The sequence below is a fragment of the Gobius niger genome, assembly GCF_951799975.1.
Source record: "Gobius niger genome assembly, chromosome: 1".
Taxonomy (NCBI): domain Eukaryota; kingdom Metazoa; phylum Chordata; class Actinopteri; order Gobiiformes; family Gobiidae; genus Gobius; species Gobius niger.
This window is the reverse complement of record NC_136852.1, coordinates 58,996,137-59,013,860: the sequence shown is the minus strand read 5'-3', so window position 1 is coordinate 59,013,860 and position 17,724 is coordinate 58,996,137. Positions and strand designations below refer to the sequence as shown.

The window sequence follows — 17,724 nt, the reverse complement described above, 5'->3', positions numbered from 1 at the left end:
GGCAATTCACTTGATCTATAAGTAACACTATAGCCTCCAATAAGGGCAGTTTTTCATATGTACGTTTGAGTTTTGTACCGGCAGTAAAAACCTATTTAATTTTTGAAGCCTAGAAAGCTGACAGTGAAAAGAGATGAACTGTTTTATGTGCCATTTTAAGGCTTTATGTGCTGTGAAATACGATGGGAGGGTTATGGTGAGAGCAAAAGGGAAGGTGTAGGAGCGGGCTCGTGAGAAAGAATTGGATAGATTCTTTGATGTGTTTGCTAGCTTTGAATGAGGAGCGGGCCTCGGTACTGTATACGGTGGACTTAGCATTATGGAGCTGGATGTTGGTTATTTAACAAGTCCTTTTCGGTCTGGTGCTTTCATTTTGTAAGAATTCCACATCAAGGGATTGTCATCTGCCTTTTACAGCGTGTATGCATATCAAAACCTTTGAATGTGTCATAAAATTACTAAAACACGATTAAAGTCAGAATCTATTTTTACCCTTTTAGAAACAGGACAAGATTTACCAACTTACTATGTATTTGTTTTACTTTTTCAACGCTGAATTTGATATTTATTTTTGGATTATTTCCCTTCCCGTTATGCTACTTGTTAGATTTTGTTTCCTCTTCTTCATTCCACAGCTTGTAAATAACCCAAATACATTAAACCTATTTTAAATCTGTTAAAACATTGTCTTAGCACATTGATTAATACTATAAAAAAGTGTGAAGTCTTCCCAGTCAGCACTTAGCATTCATGTTAAGCTTGACCCTCTCTCCTTCCTCTTCACGCCAGCACAAAATAAAATGTCCCATCCGTTTTCCAGAGTAGTCACAGACGAGCTTCTTACTTATTGAGTCTTACCTGTGAACAAGTGTCTTCTCTTCCCTGTCCTCCTCCTCCTTCTCTGCCCCGTTCTACTTCACAACTCAACTTCTTCCTCCACCGGAGCCCCATTACTCACTCTTTCCCTGTGTCCGGTATCGACTTGTGTGGCATTGTTTTTTTTTTTGGGGGGGTGGGGGGGGTTTAGTTGGCGTCGGATCCTCTCTTTGATCAAAACACTAGGGGGCACTGCCTGTCCTTTGTTCCCCCATCGTTTTTCCCAGCTCCACACTTGACTGTACTGTATATGTGTGTGTGCGTGTGTTTTTTTTTCCCTGCCCGGGCAGAGTGGCCATGCGTGGCTTTGCCGTTTGTGCCGGTATTTTGTTAAAAAGCCAGCCTTGATCCTGCGCTCAGACAGACAGCGAGGTGGGTCTCTGGTGGTCAGCGGGGGCCAGTCTTGTGCATCTATCTGACACCCCCCCCACCCTTTTCCTTACAGTGTGCGTGTGTGTGTGTGTGTGGGTAACCCAGGGGTGCGGGTTAATGAAAAGGGTGCGGACCACAGAGAGGGGCGACAGGCATCTCCCAGACACCTCTGCTCACCTCTGGCCCGCAGAGACCCGTAGTGTGTGACAGGTCCTCCCCCCCCCCAACCCACCCCAGACCCCACACCCCCACCCCTTTAAACGCTGCTCTCGCTCTGTCCCATGGGCCGCTAAGTGTCGTCTGCTTTGGTCGGTGCGGTCAGTGTGGCCTGCTGTAAGCACAAGTCAGCCCAGCATGGGCACCGCACGAAAACAACAGGGGAAGAAGAAGGTGGCAATGTGGGGGCAGTTTATTGATGATTATTAGCAATGAAGCATCATGTTTGTGAAATTTGAATTGTTTTGAATTATGAAACTTCTTACTTGACGGAGTATAATTGAGTAAATAAAGTATAACCCAAATTAAGCCTAAATGTTTTGCATGTAGAGGTGTTTTCTTATTTGTTGTTTTTATTTTATATTTTATTCTCGGAAAATGCAAGCTCAGAATATTTGAATCTAGGAGCAATATACCCGTAAGCTTAAAGCAACTCTTAAATTATAACATTTTGTTCTCCATTTGTAAACTTTTCCGGCCATTTTCCACTTAAATCTCGTAATGCGATGATTGAATTAGTCGATGTATTGCTATAACCAATGAGATCAACAGGATAAAAAGCAACTTTTTCCAACTCGACAGAGTAGTTTTTCTTGGAGTTTGAAACTTTGCGCGCCTCACACACGTCAGCCCAACTTAACTCATTCTATACGACTATCAAAACAACACAGTTAGCGGTCACACTCACGCCCCTCCGTTCTGTTAATGAGTGTGATTGCTTTTGACAGAAATGGTGAATTATTGATTTGTTGTGGAATCTTTTTTATTTTTTTTTCCTCCTCTCTTTTTTGTGGTAGGCAGACAGCTTATGATGGCTGTTTGATAGTGCTAATTGGCAGCTCCAGTCCATGTGGTGTGCGGCTGCTGCTGCTGGTGGGCTGTGGCTGGGGCGAAACTGAAGCGCTGCTATTGTTTCGAGGTGTCAAACCCGACGCAGAACAAAGAGGATGGGGAAGAAGTGCCGCACAAACGCTCCGCATGAATGTATGAATATATAGTGCACCGTAGACACTTATATAGATGCACAAATGTATGTCCGCGGTGAGAGTCTGGACGCCGAGAGATACACACACACACACACAGGCTCTCTCAGAAAAACAGGCTGGAAATGACAAGATAATCACCGCATTCAAACTTACCTTCAGCTCCACATAAATACCGCTCTCTGAGATAAACTAATAAATATACTGTTTTCTTTTCAAACGTTCACTGCAGCGGAGGGCCCTAATTACCATACTCTGACAAAGACCTGACAGAGGTGTAGCAGCTAAAAAGGTAATTTGACTACTAGTAGGAGTTTGGGTGGGTTTAGGGGTCAGCGTGTCCCCCCTCTCCAAAACCCCTCCACCTCTTTCAACCTCTCTCTATTCACGCTTTTAAAGACTTTTTTTTTTTTTGCATGATTGACTGACAAGGTCTTTGCCGAAATAGCATCTTCCGTAATGAGAAATAATTGACTCCCCAATCAAAAAAAAAAAAAAGGTTTATAGAATCCACAGCTGTAATCTTCTGTGGCATTTCCAGCAGAATTGACAGTCCTCATCGCTTCAGGCGCTATACCACTTTGATTTAATTGCTTTTTTATGCGCTTAATGGTATACTTTCTTTGCCAACGCGTGTGTGCGTGTTTTTTGTATATTGTTGTGAGATTGCGTACGCGCAGGTTTCTCTCAGCCTTCTCCCAGGCTTTGAGTTTAATCAACAGTATCACTCGGAAGACACTTCAACTGGAGGGGCACTTTTAGTCAATTTTTCATTTTGAACAATAAGGCAACTCAAGGTGTGTTGGATGTTTATGCTTCGTGCCATATAAAGGCAAAATTGTAGAGCTGTTTTATTTACCATGTTTAAATAATCTTGACATAATTTATTTTATTTTTATGAAAATACGTCAATGTAATACAAGTGTTATTTCTATAGTATATTAATTTAACTATTAAAGAGAAAGAAGTCTGTTTATTTTTTAAATTATTTTTATTCTAAACTAATAAAACAGAGAAACATTTGCTATTTATTTGCTGTAAAAAATAAATAAATGAAAAAACCTTAGCCTCCACCCAATATTTGGACTTTGCTGAGTATATTTTTAATTTCATCTCATTATTGCTTAAAAACTTATGACAGTTTTTTTTTTTTTTTTATCCTAACAAGTTGTTTGCCTATAAGAAAGTTTGCTGCCATCGTTTTCAAGTTTGTGGTTATATTCATTAGCCTACTTTGTACTCCTCCTTCCCTCTCTTCTTTTTCCAAACATTTCCCGATGTCCATGTGCGGCTTCTCAGTTAAGCAAAGGTCAAGTCGTCCAGTAAATTGCAGAAACATTACAGTACCTTGTGTCCTGTGGACATACACCACTTTTCATTTTCTCTAAATTCAATGTTTTTTGTTTTGCATTGTTTTTTTGTGCAAATTTCCCTTTCTTTCCTCTCACATTACAGATACTGTGAAAAACAGTCCTGGGATGTTAAGTTTTTGTCATTAGCAGTTATCTCCTTTACAAAACACTTAAAAATAACTGGGATTCATGTGATGAATTGTGCTTCACAAAAGCAAATTAGTAACAAAAGAAGTCAATTTCGGCACAGCAAAACTTCATCTCTCAGAAGGTGGTAAGTATTAGAATTTCCAAAATTAAGTTATTCTACTAACACCAAATTTAGAAGAATTGGGTGAAAATTCCACATCATAGCTTGTTTAAATTTTCACACTGCACCCCAATTTAGAATTTTTGGCTGGTCTGCCAACTGTGATCTCTGTTAGTACAAGAAATGAGTGTTTATCAGCCCCTAAGGCGGTGTGTAGTCCCGGCGATGGACAGCAGTACCCGATGGATATTTAACACATTAGCTTTGGCAGAGCTGAGAGTGGTGTGAAAACACACTGATTTCCTAAGTGGCAATCATATCAGCCGTGCCGTCAGAGAGGCAGCAAAGAGCAAACATCTGTGTGTGCTGGATCTGTGTGCCCACAAGATCATGTGCTCACTTTGTGCTCATCATTCAGACACTGCTGTGCACTGATGCAAGTGTATATGTCCAAGAGGAACTTTTTCAACTCAATTTTCTAGTCATTTATTTTAATAAATGTGTAATGATTTAACTATTTGAGTTCGCTGTGTTAATATTTGGCTAAAAATGTCCCTTCCCTCTACCCACAGATATTGGTGTGCCTGCTGGTTATTCTCGTGGCCTATGTGCCTGTGCGTATGTCTTCTCTGCGTGTGTGTGTCAGTCTGTGGTTTCTGTCTGCTGCCAACGCTCAGTTCTCCTCCATGTCAGGATCAGGCTGAGTTACGACACAAAGGTCTAAGCCCTCTCCTCCTGCCTCCCTTGTTAGGCCCTCTTACTGCCCCCTCCCTCTGTCAGTCCCCTTCTCCCAGTGCCTATCCATCCTCATATCCAGCCCAGAGTCACCCATCCGAAACTATGTTAAAACAGAGTATGCCCGAGCGTGCACTTAAAGGCTGTGCCTTTAACCTGCTCTCAAATACTTATGGCTATTATTATAGCTTATAAATCATTAAGAAAGTTTAATTATGAGGAAATTTCATGGTGGAAATGTGGAAGCTGACACATGGGAAGGCAAATTTAATGGGCCAGTAAGTCCCAGCACCACGAGGAAAAAAATATTGAGGTTAGGTTTCTATATTACAGCATTGCCGGAGGGTTGGAGACAAGGAGAAAGACAAGTAACACTTTGTGGGTAAAAGAAAAGGAGAGAAAACAGAAGAGCTCAAAAATAACGATGCTTCGTCTCTGACAGGCAACTGTAACTTCCTCATTTCAGCAGACTAGAGCTAGTTAATGTGGTCAGTTGATCTGGGAAAATGAAGACATTGCCCACTGTACCATGTGCTATTTTTCCTTAACCAAGAAGCCTCCTAATTAACACACGAGCTTAATTAGTCACATTGCTACAAATCAACTTTGCTAAGGGATGTGCCTAATTAGAAATTATCAATTTGAATTTGGATGTAATTGCTGTCACTAAACAAAACTGGCCTCTTCTCAACTGATGGACCGTTGTGTTCTTTGTCATAATCCTTACATTCACAATAGTATACTTTTGAATTTTCCCTGTAGCCCAAGCAAGCTACAATATGTAAATTCCTTGAAGGTTGAAAATGTTTGAATAAGACACAGAAATTGTTGTTGTGAATTGCCCAGTAAACTATTTTCCTATATGTTTGATAAGAGTGACACAAAATGCATGTTCCTAAACTTTAAGATTAAGTTTGTTATAGCCAACAGTTTGGTGTAGGCAGTTGTTGAAAATGTCCACTGTTGAAACTCCCTGCCCCTCCTCTGTCCTCCCTTCCCTGTTTTCCTGATGGGCACTAGCGGCCTCAGCTCTTGCAGCCTTCTGGTTTCCTGGCACGCCGCGCTCCATCCTCTGCCTTTTGTTTCACCGGTGGACGACCATTCTCCACTTGTGCTGTGTCAGTAAATATTTATTGGCCTTCCTTTTCCTCTGTGCCTGCCCTGATAATTGTGTGTTTGCATGTTCTGCGACAGGTATACGCGCACATGCACCCACTCCCTCTGCCCCCTGTCCGGTCCTGTCACTCATATAATTTAACAATGCCCCTTTGAAATTCCACCCGACCCGTCCACCCGCCATCTTCCTTTTTCTGCTATCGTGCACGAGGCATTCAAGGAAAGAGAGGAGTTAAGTCATTGCCGTTTTTCACCCCATGCCCTGACCACATGACCGATACGGACTGCAGAGTGAGGGGAGGGGACCATGGAGCAGGTTGTAAAGCTGCTGTTTGCAAGTTTGTTTGTTCATGTTGTAGTTTGGTTGAATTTTCCAGTCTTGCTCTCAGCTTATTCCTTGTCATAAGTCATGAATTTATTCTGTTCCGGGTGGAGTTGTATATTAAAGCCCTGGTTTAGTCCAGTCTTAGTCATGAGTCTATGTTAACGTCTGGTTTAGATGGGGTTAAGTTGTGTCTTAGGTCATGGCATTGATAAGTGTAGTCCTTGGGGTTGTTAGTTGACATTTTTTTTATTTACTTCTTGTAGGATAACAGTCTTTTTGCCCTATAAAAGTTTCTTGTAAAAGTAGTCATTTGTGTGTGAAATTTGCATTGTATTATGATTTGTTTGTTGTGCCAATAACAAAGCCCATAATATCAATTAACCAATGAAATCCAACCTTCCTTCAAGGGTCTCTAAGGATGGCTGTGATTCAGGTTTGCTTTAGTTTAATCTCATTTGAGTCTGTAGATGATCAATTTGATCTTGATTATGTTCATGATTGTTTGAGGTCCCTTTGTCATAAACTGTGACCTGATCAGCACAAAAGCTCCCTTAACACCGCCTGCCGCACACTGATACGAGGTGATGCTCCCTGTCCGTCTCTACGGCATTGTACCCTCCTGCTGGAGAGGGCTTCCTTCCTGCGGTTAAGACAGAGGAAGCCTGGCCCGACATGCGACCTGGGACTGCTGCTTCAAAGCCACAGGAAGCACTAGCATTGTCTCTTCCTGTGGATGGTGTCGGAGCATGGTGGAGCCAGCTGCCTGGTGTTTATACAGCCCGGCATTGACAGGGATGTGTGTGTGTCTGAGCGTGAACGGTGCACATCGGACGTAATGAGTGGAACAGACCTCGGACGCATCATTTGTCAATATACTATGACCTTTGATTACTTTTATTGCTTGTAGATATTGGCAGCGTTAGCTAGAACAGGGACCTTACTATTTTTCTCTTACTATACTTATTGTGTTTGTTCTATTAATAGCTGTAATGATTCTAACCATCAACTAATCCACATCCAATCAGGAGAAGGCATAGTTCTGAGGCAGGGCTGAACTAAAACAGGAGTTACTGAACCCTAGACTTGACTCTCTGACCTCTTCAGTGCCCCTTGAAGAAGCCTTGCTAACTGCCTGACTGAGCATCAGTGTTTAATGATATAATTAGTTTTATACATTTTTTGTCATGTAATTGTCCCGAACAAAAATAACATCATGTGCGCTGCAACTGGCACAACACAGTATACAGTATCTAATGTTTAAGGATCATTTGTACTGTGCGTTGTCTCTGTTTCAAATGAAATAAACTAATCACATATGTTGATCTGTTTTCATACCTATCTTGATAATTGGTTGAAAACCCTACATGGACCACTGTTTGCCTGACGGTCTATCCACTCATTGATTTATGATTCAAGAAATCACTGCCAGAGCTAACCATGTCTATTTGTTTATCCAAGCCTTTGTGTCTGTCTGCACATGCGTTTCTCCCTGTATACTGTGTACACTCCTGTTCCAACGTCGGCCTGTTGGGACGTATGGGTAAGTATGTGTCCCCGCGTGCACTTGTATGATCCATGTTTGTTTGTTTGTGGTGCATTGCCCTGGCTTTTCCTCCGCTGCTCCTCTCTTGCTCCCTGGCAGCGCTGGGACAGTTAATCAATCAAATATTTAAGCAGTGCTTCAGTGCTCAGTGGGTAGTCCTAGATTATCTGTGGCTGTTGGCAGTGCACTCTGTAGCCACATCATAAGCCTAGTTTCTGACTGGCATCGTCACAGGGGGCCTCTCTCCCTCTCGCTCTCTCTCTCTCTCTCCCTCTTCCCCTTGGCCTCTTGCGCAGTATTTTCCCACTTCCCACACCAACACCATGGATTTTGCTGTGTTTTTTGTTGTTGTTGTTTTTTTTAATTCTCACTTGATACACTGTCATTCTTCCTGTAGCTGTTGTCGTCCTATCTGTTGTTTGGCGTACGCGCTCTCCATGTATAATTGTGGCTTTTCACACTGACTATCTGACAGTGAGCAAGGCCCCTTAAAGAGCTCTCATCTTTCTTTTCTTTTCTTTTTTTTTTTTTTGTCGTCGATTTCCTCAACATTTCTTTCTAGGGATGGCGCTGCCCGTCTTCCCCATGGGGATCTCCATTGTGGATTACCATTCAGTTTTTGCCCAATTATCTAGTGGCTTTCGCTGCCTTTGACACATAATTATCAAAGGCCTAAATAATTGTCTTTATTATTGCCGGTGTTTAGATGTTGCATCAGCGGAGCAGTCGCGAGCAAAAGGAGCGTCACGGGGAGAGGAGAGAAATGAAGTATTTATCTCGACCAGAGATTAGCTTAGCATGCTGTTAAATTCTGTCTCATCGCCTATTGCAAGTCTTCGTCCAGATAAATAAACATGAATTGTATTGCCTCCTTTTCCAGTCGGCACCTACTGTATGTACAAACACACGCCTATCCCAAACCACATAGTGAGGCAGGTGAAAATAAGATTATGCGTCACAAAAAGGTGCAATTAGCTGTCTTTGTGGCAGCAGCAGCTCCAAAGGCTGAACACTATACTACATTGAGGGCCACGTGAAAGGTCAGGTACAACGTATTGTGCCAGTGAAGCTGTTTTAGTGGCTCTGAATGCAGTGAAGTGGATATGGTGGAGTTAGTAAAAATCCTTTTTGTTGCAGAAATATTTCAAAGATTCGGTCAAAGGAATGGCCATGGTTGCTACACAAATTATTTCAAGATAAATTTAATTTTCGGGTGAATTTTCTCACAAAATACGCAACATAACTTTGACACTCACAAACATAGCTTTAATATAGATCTGATTCTCAGGCACTCAAGTATGCAGGCTAAACTACTACTTAATAAATCCTTTTCGTAGTCCCTCCAGGGGTAATACAAGTGTTAATGGGATGATTGGGGGGTCTTTCATCATCCCTGGTGTTTCTGGCCAGAAAACCACAATTGCAACTTCACTGCCTCCGGGTCTGAGTCACCAATACGCACTAATGGAATCACGAAGAAGAAGCTAACAGGCTAACGGGCAAAGCTAACTGTGGGCTAGCACCAGTTAAACAGTATTTACAGCCAAGTTTGAGTGAAAAAAAATTATCTCCATTGTGTAATTGGATGTACAATATCCCTCTCTCCCTTTGTCTTTTCTATCAGCGTAGTGTTTACTCTCACGGAGACTTAATGACTAAAAAAACGCAACATGCTATGACACCTTCAGTGGCACTTATGGCCTCTAGGGGCATTAGTTACTTAGTACTGCTTGTATAATCTTGTTCTGATTTAATTTATTGCATTGTTTCCCTTATACTTGTTTTTCTATTTAATGTATAGTATATTGTCTCTTGCTCTGGTCTTCTATCTTTCCTGGATGAGAAGCCCACTTGGTTCCAGAAAAATAGTACAGTGATTTTGTTAGTCCCATGGACTCTTCTGTCTGTGTTTGTCTTTGAGTTCATTTGTGAGTTTATAGTGTTTTCGTAGAATCCATATTGTCTGGTTACTTTTTTACAGCACAGTTATTTGCAGGTACTTGCTTGTCAGAGTGACTCAAAGCATTTCATAAAATATTTTGGTTATCCAGACTGTTTATTGGTAGATGAAACTACATATTAAACTTTTTGGGGGGTGTTTGTAACTTTAATGTAAGGTCTGCAGTACTAACAAAAAAGAAACCTTTCCACCTTGTGTGTAACTTCACATATACATTGTCATTATGTCATATTTCCATGCCACACTTCTCTGCCAAAAACGACATTCATCCAATTATGGAATATTTGACACATTGACCTTTTCTCTAAATCGCATCAATTTGTCAGCTTCTATTTTATCAATTTTAATAACCGGCTTGCGCCACATAGCAGCATCTCTGACTACCCACTCTTTCCCCAAGTGATTGTTAAGCCATTGTTGCAAATCCTGTTTCCTATTCTTCCCATTTTATCTTAAAGCTAAAAAGGAGCTGAAATGCTGCTCCCAAGGCCTGGCTACAGTACTCTTGGGGTGAGACCAGCGGTGTGGGAAGTCTATTGTAGCGCCGTAACAAGTCCTTTGTGTGACATTTTCCTTGGCATTGACATTCAGAAGGGAATAAGAAGATGGGCTCGCGGACGCCACATTCACACGCGTTTGACATGTGAAGGGAAAGGGTATTAAGCACGGGGACCAAGGTATTTGAACGTGCGCAGGAAAGGACATTTGCACACAACGTGACAAGGACATTCTTTGGTGGTACGGCTCTTTCATATTTCACTTCGTAACACACATACAGCGGACTGAATCAGAATGCTCGCTGTATCAGAGTTGCTATGAGTTGCAATGGTATTAACAGTGGTCTTTCCTTTTACAGAGAGTGATTAGCTGCGTGAGTCATTTTTGCTGATGTTTCACGGTCTTACAATGCACATGCCTTTGAATGCATTGTCGTTTCTCGCTGCAGATGAACCAGAGAGAAGCGGAGGTGAAGCATAAAGTGTGCGCCGTGGCCCTCACCGACTCGGCCCACAACATCTGGTTACAAGACACCACCAAAACCACTCAGGACTGGATGCAGCAGGTATGCACTTCTGCTTCCTTTGTCCTATGTTGGAAAATGGGTGTTTGAGCTAGGCATTTGAACTGCTTTGACCTCTTACCCTCCGCCTGAACCGAGCGCATTTTGTCCAGTTCAGCTTTACCCAATTCTAATGTCTCATTAAAAAACTAAGGCCTACAAAACTGCAAAAAGTACAAAATGTTTTTGTGGCTCTTTTGTGGCTTTTTCATTACTTTTGTCTCTGCTATCCAGGCTGACGGACTGACACAAAAAAGTACACAGACTTATGAAGTACTTTTATTTTTGAACCGTAAAGTAATAGATGATAGACAATAAGTGAGTAGGTAAATTAGTTAAAACGCAAATCATCCGTGTCTTTTTTTCCTCCTCTTTTTTTGTCACTATTCTGCAAAAAATGTTGCCCATAGTGGAAAACATGCCTGCAATATTTTTTTGCTCAGACATATCATCTCTTTTTTTTTCCCCTTGTGCATGTCAATGAATAACTCAGACAGTTAAAGCAGCTTGGCGTGTTTGCGGCTGGGCATCCATATATCTTAAGTGTGGCTTCGTGTGTTGATGCGCTCGCGGTTAAGCGTGTGAGATCGAATGCACGCGCACATGTGCATTTGTGTTAGCTTCATTTTAGGACTTGCCCTTTCTGGTGTGACCTCTGCGCCATCCGCTGCACCTGGGCTCACTCAGTATGCACATACAGATGAGGACCAGCCCAGACCAGAGCTGCTTCAGAGCCAGGGATGCAAATGTCACACACACACACACACACACACACACACACACACACACACACACGCATACACACACACACGCATACACACACACACACACACACACACACATACACACACGCACACACACACACTTTATTTGTATTACATCCTACTTTATATCCCTAGCCTTTTGTTTGTAATATTTCTGTCATCTCCCATTTTGCCTCTGGATCTCGTTTTTGCTCTCAGGTGTCTTGCCTGTGTGTGCATGTTATTTGAATGTGCATTCAGGATAGCACTGGCCTTTTCTCCTTGTGGAGATTGTCTTTTATTCAACGATTACTTTTAATTATAATGTAAATGATGATGTGGGTTGTTATTTTATAAATAATTATAATAATAATGATAATGATAATACATTTTATTTGCTTGGCATCTGTCTAAGCACTCAAGGTCGCCTTGCATCAAGGAAACATATCAAAAGTACAATGCACAAACATTAAATAACAATAAACAATACAATGTAAAGTTCAGGCAAATTAAGTATCCAGGCAAACATAATGTCCACATAAAGTCGGTAGCAGGTTGTGACGAGCCGCGTGGGTGTCCCCTGTCCTTTGACTCTCCGACACGGTGAGGAAAAACTCAAAAACCCAACGAGAGAAAAAGAAACCTTGGGGAGAACCATAGAAGAAGAGATCCACTCCCAATGGACGGACGATAGAGACCCAGGGTGAATGGGTCCCTCAGTAGACGGGCCAAGTATGCAGAACGTCCCATTCTTGCTGGAACTTCAGTTCTTCTTGTCCCATCTCTGGAGGCGGGTTTCCTCCGCTCCTCCGTGGACAGGGCAGAAGACCACAACACCAACGCCTCAACAAGGGCACTCCCATCGGGGAGTGGGGCAAGGGACACCATGTGAATTGTGATGAACAGGCTTCAGATATAAGACTTGTTGTACTATATTTAAGACAAAGTATGCAGTAAGTAGAAAAACAGACACATGTTAAAAGGACAGTGTAGTCATGGTCTAGGGGGAAGGCCTTTCTAAACAGATGAGTTTTGAGTTTGGATTTGATTGAGGGAGTGAGTGAGACAGTGTTGCTGTGCTACATATACTGGGGCTTCTTCAGGTTGAACTCGAGGTCATCTTGATATTTCATTAACTATTTGATGCAGTTTATAGTGTTCACACATTTTTCTAACTAAATAGAATTTGTAGCTTTTGAGATTTACTACATCACCCCCTGTAGAGAGAGACATTTGTCTCCTCATTTTAACCTTCTCCAACATCACTGAGGCATCCTGTCCAGAGCAGTGGCTGACCACTATTCAGGACCCTGTGACTCATCTCTTGTTACATACAAGAGATTTATGGTTTATGACCATGAGTACCTAGTGGCAGGGAGAGCCTTTTATCCATGTTTTGGGTGGAAACCCCCACAGACATGAGGAGGACATGCAAACTCAGAAAGGGTGACATCGTCCTGGAATTCCACCTAGGACTTTCATGCCATGAGGGAAATTGCGTTTGAATGGAGACTGTACTACGCAGTCAAATGAAGCCCTGTGTGGTCCAATATAGGTTACCCATTTGACTGTGTGCATGGGATTCCGTGGTGCTTTGGAAAACCACTGCTCCACTCGGGACAGATAACTCCCCTACTTTAAAGTTCAGGAGGTCATTTTCATGGTGGGACAAAGCAATGAGGAATAGATAGTCAAAGGTAGAGGAAAGAGTTCAGGGGCCACTGCATACTGGGCCTTGCTATATTGGCCAAACTGGGGTGGGGAGAACCAAGAGGCTAGATAGAGGCTGTACCTTTTTGTATCACAAGCAATGAATAAAATGTACCACAAATTTAAAAACTACTTACTGCACTTTTATCTTTTCAAAACTATTCTTATTTGTTTTATTATTGTTTAATTCGTATGAATGAATATACAATTTAAGTATCAGAAAGAATTGAAAGAGGTGTGAAAACTTTTTGAACCCATCTAATGTGAAATGTACGGTATGAGGAAAGATCAATTATTAAAATTCCCACCTGCTGCCGAGATGGCTTAAGGGGAAGGAGTGTGGAAGACAAAAGGACAGGTAGCTTATGGATACTGGGAATACAGAGAGGAGATGAAGAGATGTTTCTGGAGGATAGATGAGCAGCACGGTGAAGGAGAAGTGAGTGAAAAGAGAAATGCCAATGATGGTGTACAGCTGGCAGCCTGTCACAGTCTCCAAGGTGTCTCCTGTCACTGTGCTGGCCTGCTGTCACACTCTAGTGGCCTGCCCAGAGCTCACACACATACACACATACTGAGTACACTACAGTCATGAATAAACCATCCTAATCCATAGAGTTTATACAGCGACTGGAGGGAGCAGTGAGGGAGACGGGCGCACTCGGGGACGAGCAAGAACGGATACTTGGGATGAGTTTCTGAGAAGTTGCAGGCTGTCATGTGTGTTATGGTTACACTACCTTTGATTCAGTTTGGTGGGTCCGCAGGGAAGAAAGTGGAATGGATTTTACATTTGGATGAACCCAGTGTTGTATTTGTGAGGGTTTTCTTTTTAGATTTTTTCACATTAAGTTTACCCTGGTATTGAAAAACAGAGAAATGATCAAAGATTTGTTGAAGGAGTGCCTTGGTACTGTGCTGGCCTCGGTGCCACGCATTTGACTCCTGACTCAACAGTTGTTAAATGTCAGCCTGCACGAAGACTGAAGACGTTACGAAAGCACGAAGTATACGGAAATCTGACTTGCAGTTCCCAATCAACACAACAGTAACCCCGATGCGGTTAGTGCGAAAAACATAAATCAACCGCGAAAATAAAATCCTCTCAAAACAGACATAAAACAAATACTACATTGTGCTAAAAAGAACTTGGAAGTGCATAACGCTTCGTGGCAAAATAAAGTCGTTCCCAAAAGGGGAACAAACACAGTTTCCTCCTGGAGATTAGATAACTCTTATAAGAAAATCATGTGCATCCTCAGAGGTTCTTTCCTGTCATTCATTTTAAGTTGGGGTGTGCTGGCCTAATTAGAAGAGCAAGGCTTCCCCTGGCTTACGCTGCTTTCCATCTACATTGCTGACATGAAATTCTGCTGAGCACAACGAGCCATAATCCACGTTCAATTTCCGTGGTCTGGCTTGTCTCCGTGTAGATTAGACCTCTAAAAAACACGTTCTGACATGCATGTTATTTTTGTATTACTTTTCAACAGTTTATATATTTCATTCTTCTCTCAATTGTTAATGCCCCTAGACATGATTCAAATCTGCATTTTCATCCAATGCAGTCCTGCCCAATGAAAGTAATTGACCCCCCAAAAAAGTAAATAGAACAAACATTATTTGCTATATATGTAATTCAAAATAAAAGAACCACACACCAATGACTTTTGCTTATACTTTTACTGTTCAAGGATGAGGACTGTACGTCTTCTTTACATTTGGACACCATAACAGTGTCAGCGTGTGCATTTCGGTTACATAAGTACAGCTATAACCTTAAAAGCATCCCCCTAAACTACTGAGATAGTGGCTCCGCTATTACCCTGATCATTATCTTTATTACCTTACTCTTCTCTATTAAAGGCTCTTCTGTGATGTTGGTGAGGTGAAGTCGGCACTACCATCTATACATGCACAGCAGAAGAGTCGATGTGTTACGTGTTGCCTCATTGTGGTTAAGGCAGCAACATCAATGCAGGGACATTGTCACACTCAACATTGTGAGTGTGGCAATGTACCTTGTGACTCTTAAGTTCTCGCTGAATTGTTCCGTCGAATAAAAGCTACACAACAACCGAAACTTAGCAAAAAGGTGTAGTGTGTGTACATGTTTATTTTTCTCTCTTCCCACTTCAGTGGTGGCATTGATCGACAGACAAGGGCTTGAAGTGACGATGCGGTGCGTCAGATGCAGCCCAATGTGATGTGCCATCCTTTTGTCACGTCGCCCTGCTCTAATCCCAGCCAGCAGGCCCGCCCTTGTAGCACTGCTGTTCTGCTTGTGGTCTCCCACAGCTCCGGGACTGTGTGTGCACTCTGTTTGTGTCTTTGCATATGTGTTGTTGCCTTGACAAATCTATTCACACCACCACAGCCATCCCGCCATTGGTGGTTTTGATGGAAGGTGAAGGGGGGAGGGCCTTTTTGAAAGACTCCTTCACATCCTCAGCTGCCTTGAGCCTGCTGCCTCATAGTCCGGCTGACATCTTCCTCTAGACACACTGCATGAATTAAAGGAGAAACAATGAGAAACTTGTGCTGTGCTGCTTACCCTATACCCTACAGACCTGCCTCTTCAAATAATATAGGCCAGTACAGGATTACAATTTACACAACTGACATCTTTCCTTTCTCCATTTCTAATCTAGAAATATATTCAGAGTTTTTCGTTCTGATTTTGCAATGCCATATTCACGTCACCAATGAATAATAGTCCCTACCCTTTGCAAATCTGAAATCCCAATCACTGGGCAGATCAACCCCTTCGAAGGACCTAATGTGCTCCAACGTCATAATATCGTGTGATTATCATGCTGTATTATGGACTTGGAGTTACTGAGGGCAAAAAAGTATAAAGACATTATGTGGTGTTTTCATATCGCGAGGACTCACATCTCAGTGGAGGACCTCCTGCAACGCAATCATTGACCCAAACACACGTGCATCCATAAGCATGCGGCGCACTGTAATGGCTGTCAAGGGGCCAGGCAAAAAGTAAACAAGGGCAGATAAGCCGTGATTCAGAAGGACGCCAGCTGCACATTCTAATCTCTTTACATTTTCTCTTTCTTCTATTGAACTTTTATCTTATCTGAGGAACGTCTTCTCCAAGCATGCCTCCTCAGCCTCCCTCTTCACCTCTCCCTCTCTTCTCACTTGTTTTTGTACTAGCCTTACCAAGCCTCAGAATACCAATGACCAGCATGCAGTCAAGGAAAAAAAAACACTCTTTGATATGTTGTCAAGAGCCATCTGAAGCAAAACAAACTAAAGGAAAATGCATGTTTGTATTTTAATGTTTAGCCTGCACATTAGTGATACATACTTGAACACATCATGCGCTGTGTTATTGACTTTAAGATATTGAAACGTCAGGAAATGAAGATAACAAAAATAGATGAAGAGGTATTCTCTTTTTTTCTGACAGTGGAGTTGTCAACCGCAGGGGTTTGAGAGGACGAGGGGTGTTTGCAGGAGGTTATGGGTCAGCAAGCTGGGCAGACACCCTCCCCCAGGGCACCCACTCATCCTCCGTGGTAGAAGGCCTCAGCTCTGCACCGCAAACAAACGCCAAGCTGTCCGAGCAACATGTCACTGGGCTTTTAATTGCTCGTTTCTGTCCACCCCCCAGGATTCCAAGCACTTTTTTTTCTCTTATGTTCTACAGTTACTGTCTGTACTGTCCTCCAATTCATCTGTTATTTATCTTTTATTGAAATAAACATTATTCAAGTAAATATATATATTTGAAATATTTAAGATTTTTGTCTCTTTTATTTTTTTATTCACAGAACTGCTGTAACTGGGTGTCAAGTCCAGAGCCTTTGGACACCCCCCTGGACTCCATGTTGCCAGACTGCCCTAGAGTTTCTGCAGGTAAAACTGTACTTTTTTGTGTTGCATTGTATTTATATAATGTGTTAAAATCACTAACGAGGACATTTAGCATCAAATACATCACGGGTATTGATATATTTGAAAATAGTTTAATAAGGGTCAACATTTTATGAACAGATAAGGCTCAGTGCATCATTTGCAGACTATTTGCAAAGCAACTTCTGTCTCACTGTATGATGTTCTGTGTATCTATACGAAAACATAGATCCTCACTCAAACGATCGATGTTCTGGTTCTGTCACCTTTGCCATGTGTATTCTTCTCATTGGTTATGCATCCTGTGTTCCTGAACAATGTCCTGTGGTGTTTGGCACTGTCCCTGTGCCCTCTCTGTTGTGGACTGGTCTCAGTGATGTCACAGCATCATGAGAATGTGTCCTTAATGTAGGATTAGGGATGAAAGCCATAATCCCCAACATGACTGATGATAAAAGCCTTTGATTGCAGTGTTGTTTGAAGAGACAAACATACAGCCACATACAAACATATGTGTTCCATGTTTTTCTGCTTCCTTGTAGACATTTTATTGAACAAATCCTTACTTTATCCCCCGTGTACCTGTTTTAACGTGTCAGTAATCTCC

The 17,724-nt window shown here is 42.1% G+C and overlaps 1 protein-coding gene across 2 annotated transcripts in view; it reads left to right on the top strand.

Moving 5' to 3' along the window:
- The window catches only part of arb2a (ARB2 cotranscriptional regulator A), a 106,929-nt gene that overhangs the window by 60,915 nt on the left and 28,290 nt on the right, over positions 1-17,724 (top strand). For both annotated transcript variants that reach the window (XM_079577229.1, XM_079577230.1), the window contains exons 9-10: positions 10,675-10,791; positions 17,036-17,120. In XM_079577229.1, the coding sequence (XP_079433355.1) occupies positions 10,675-10,791; positions 17,036-17,120 (202 nt within the window). The remainder of the gene's footprint in view (positions 1-10,674; positions 10,792-17,035; positions 17,121-17,724) is intronic.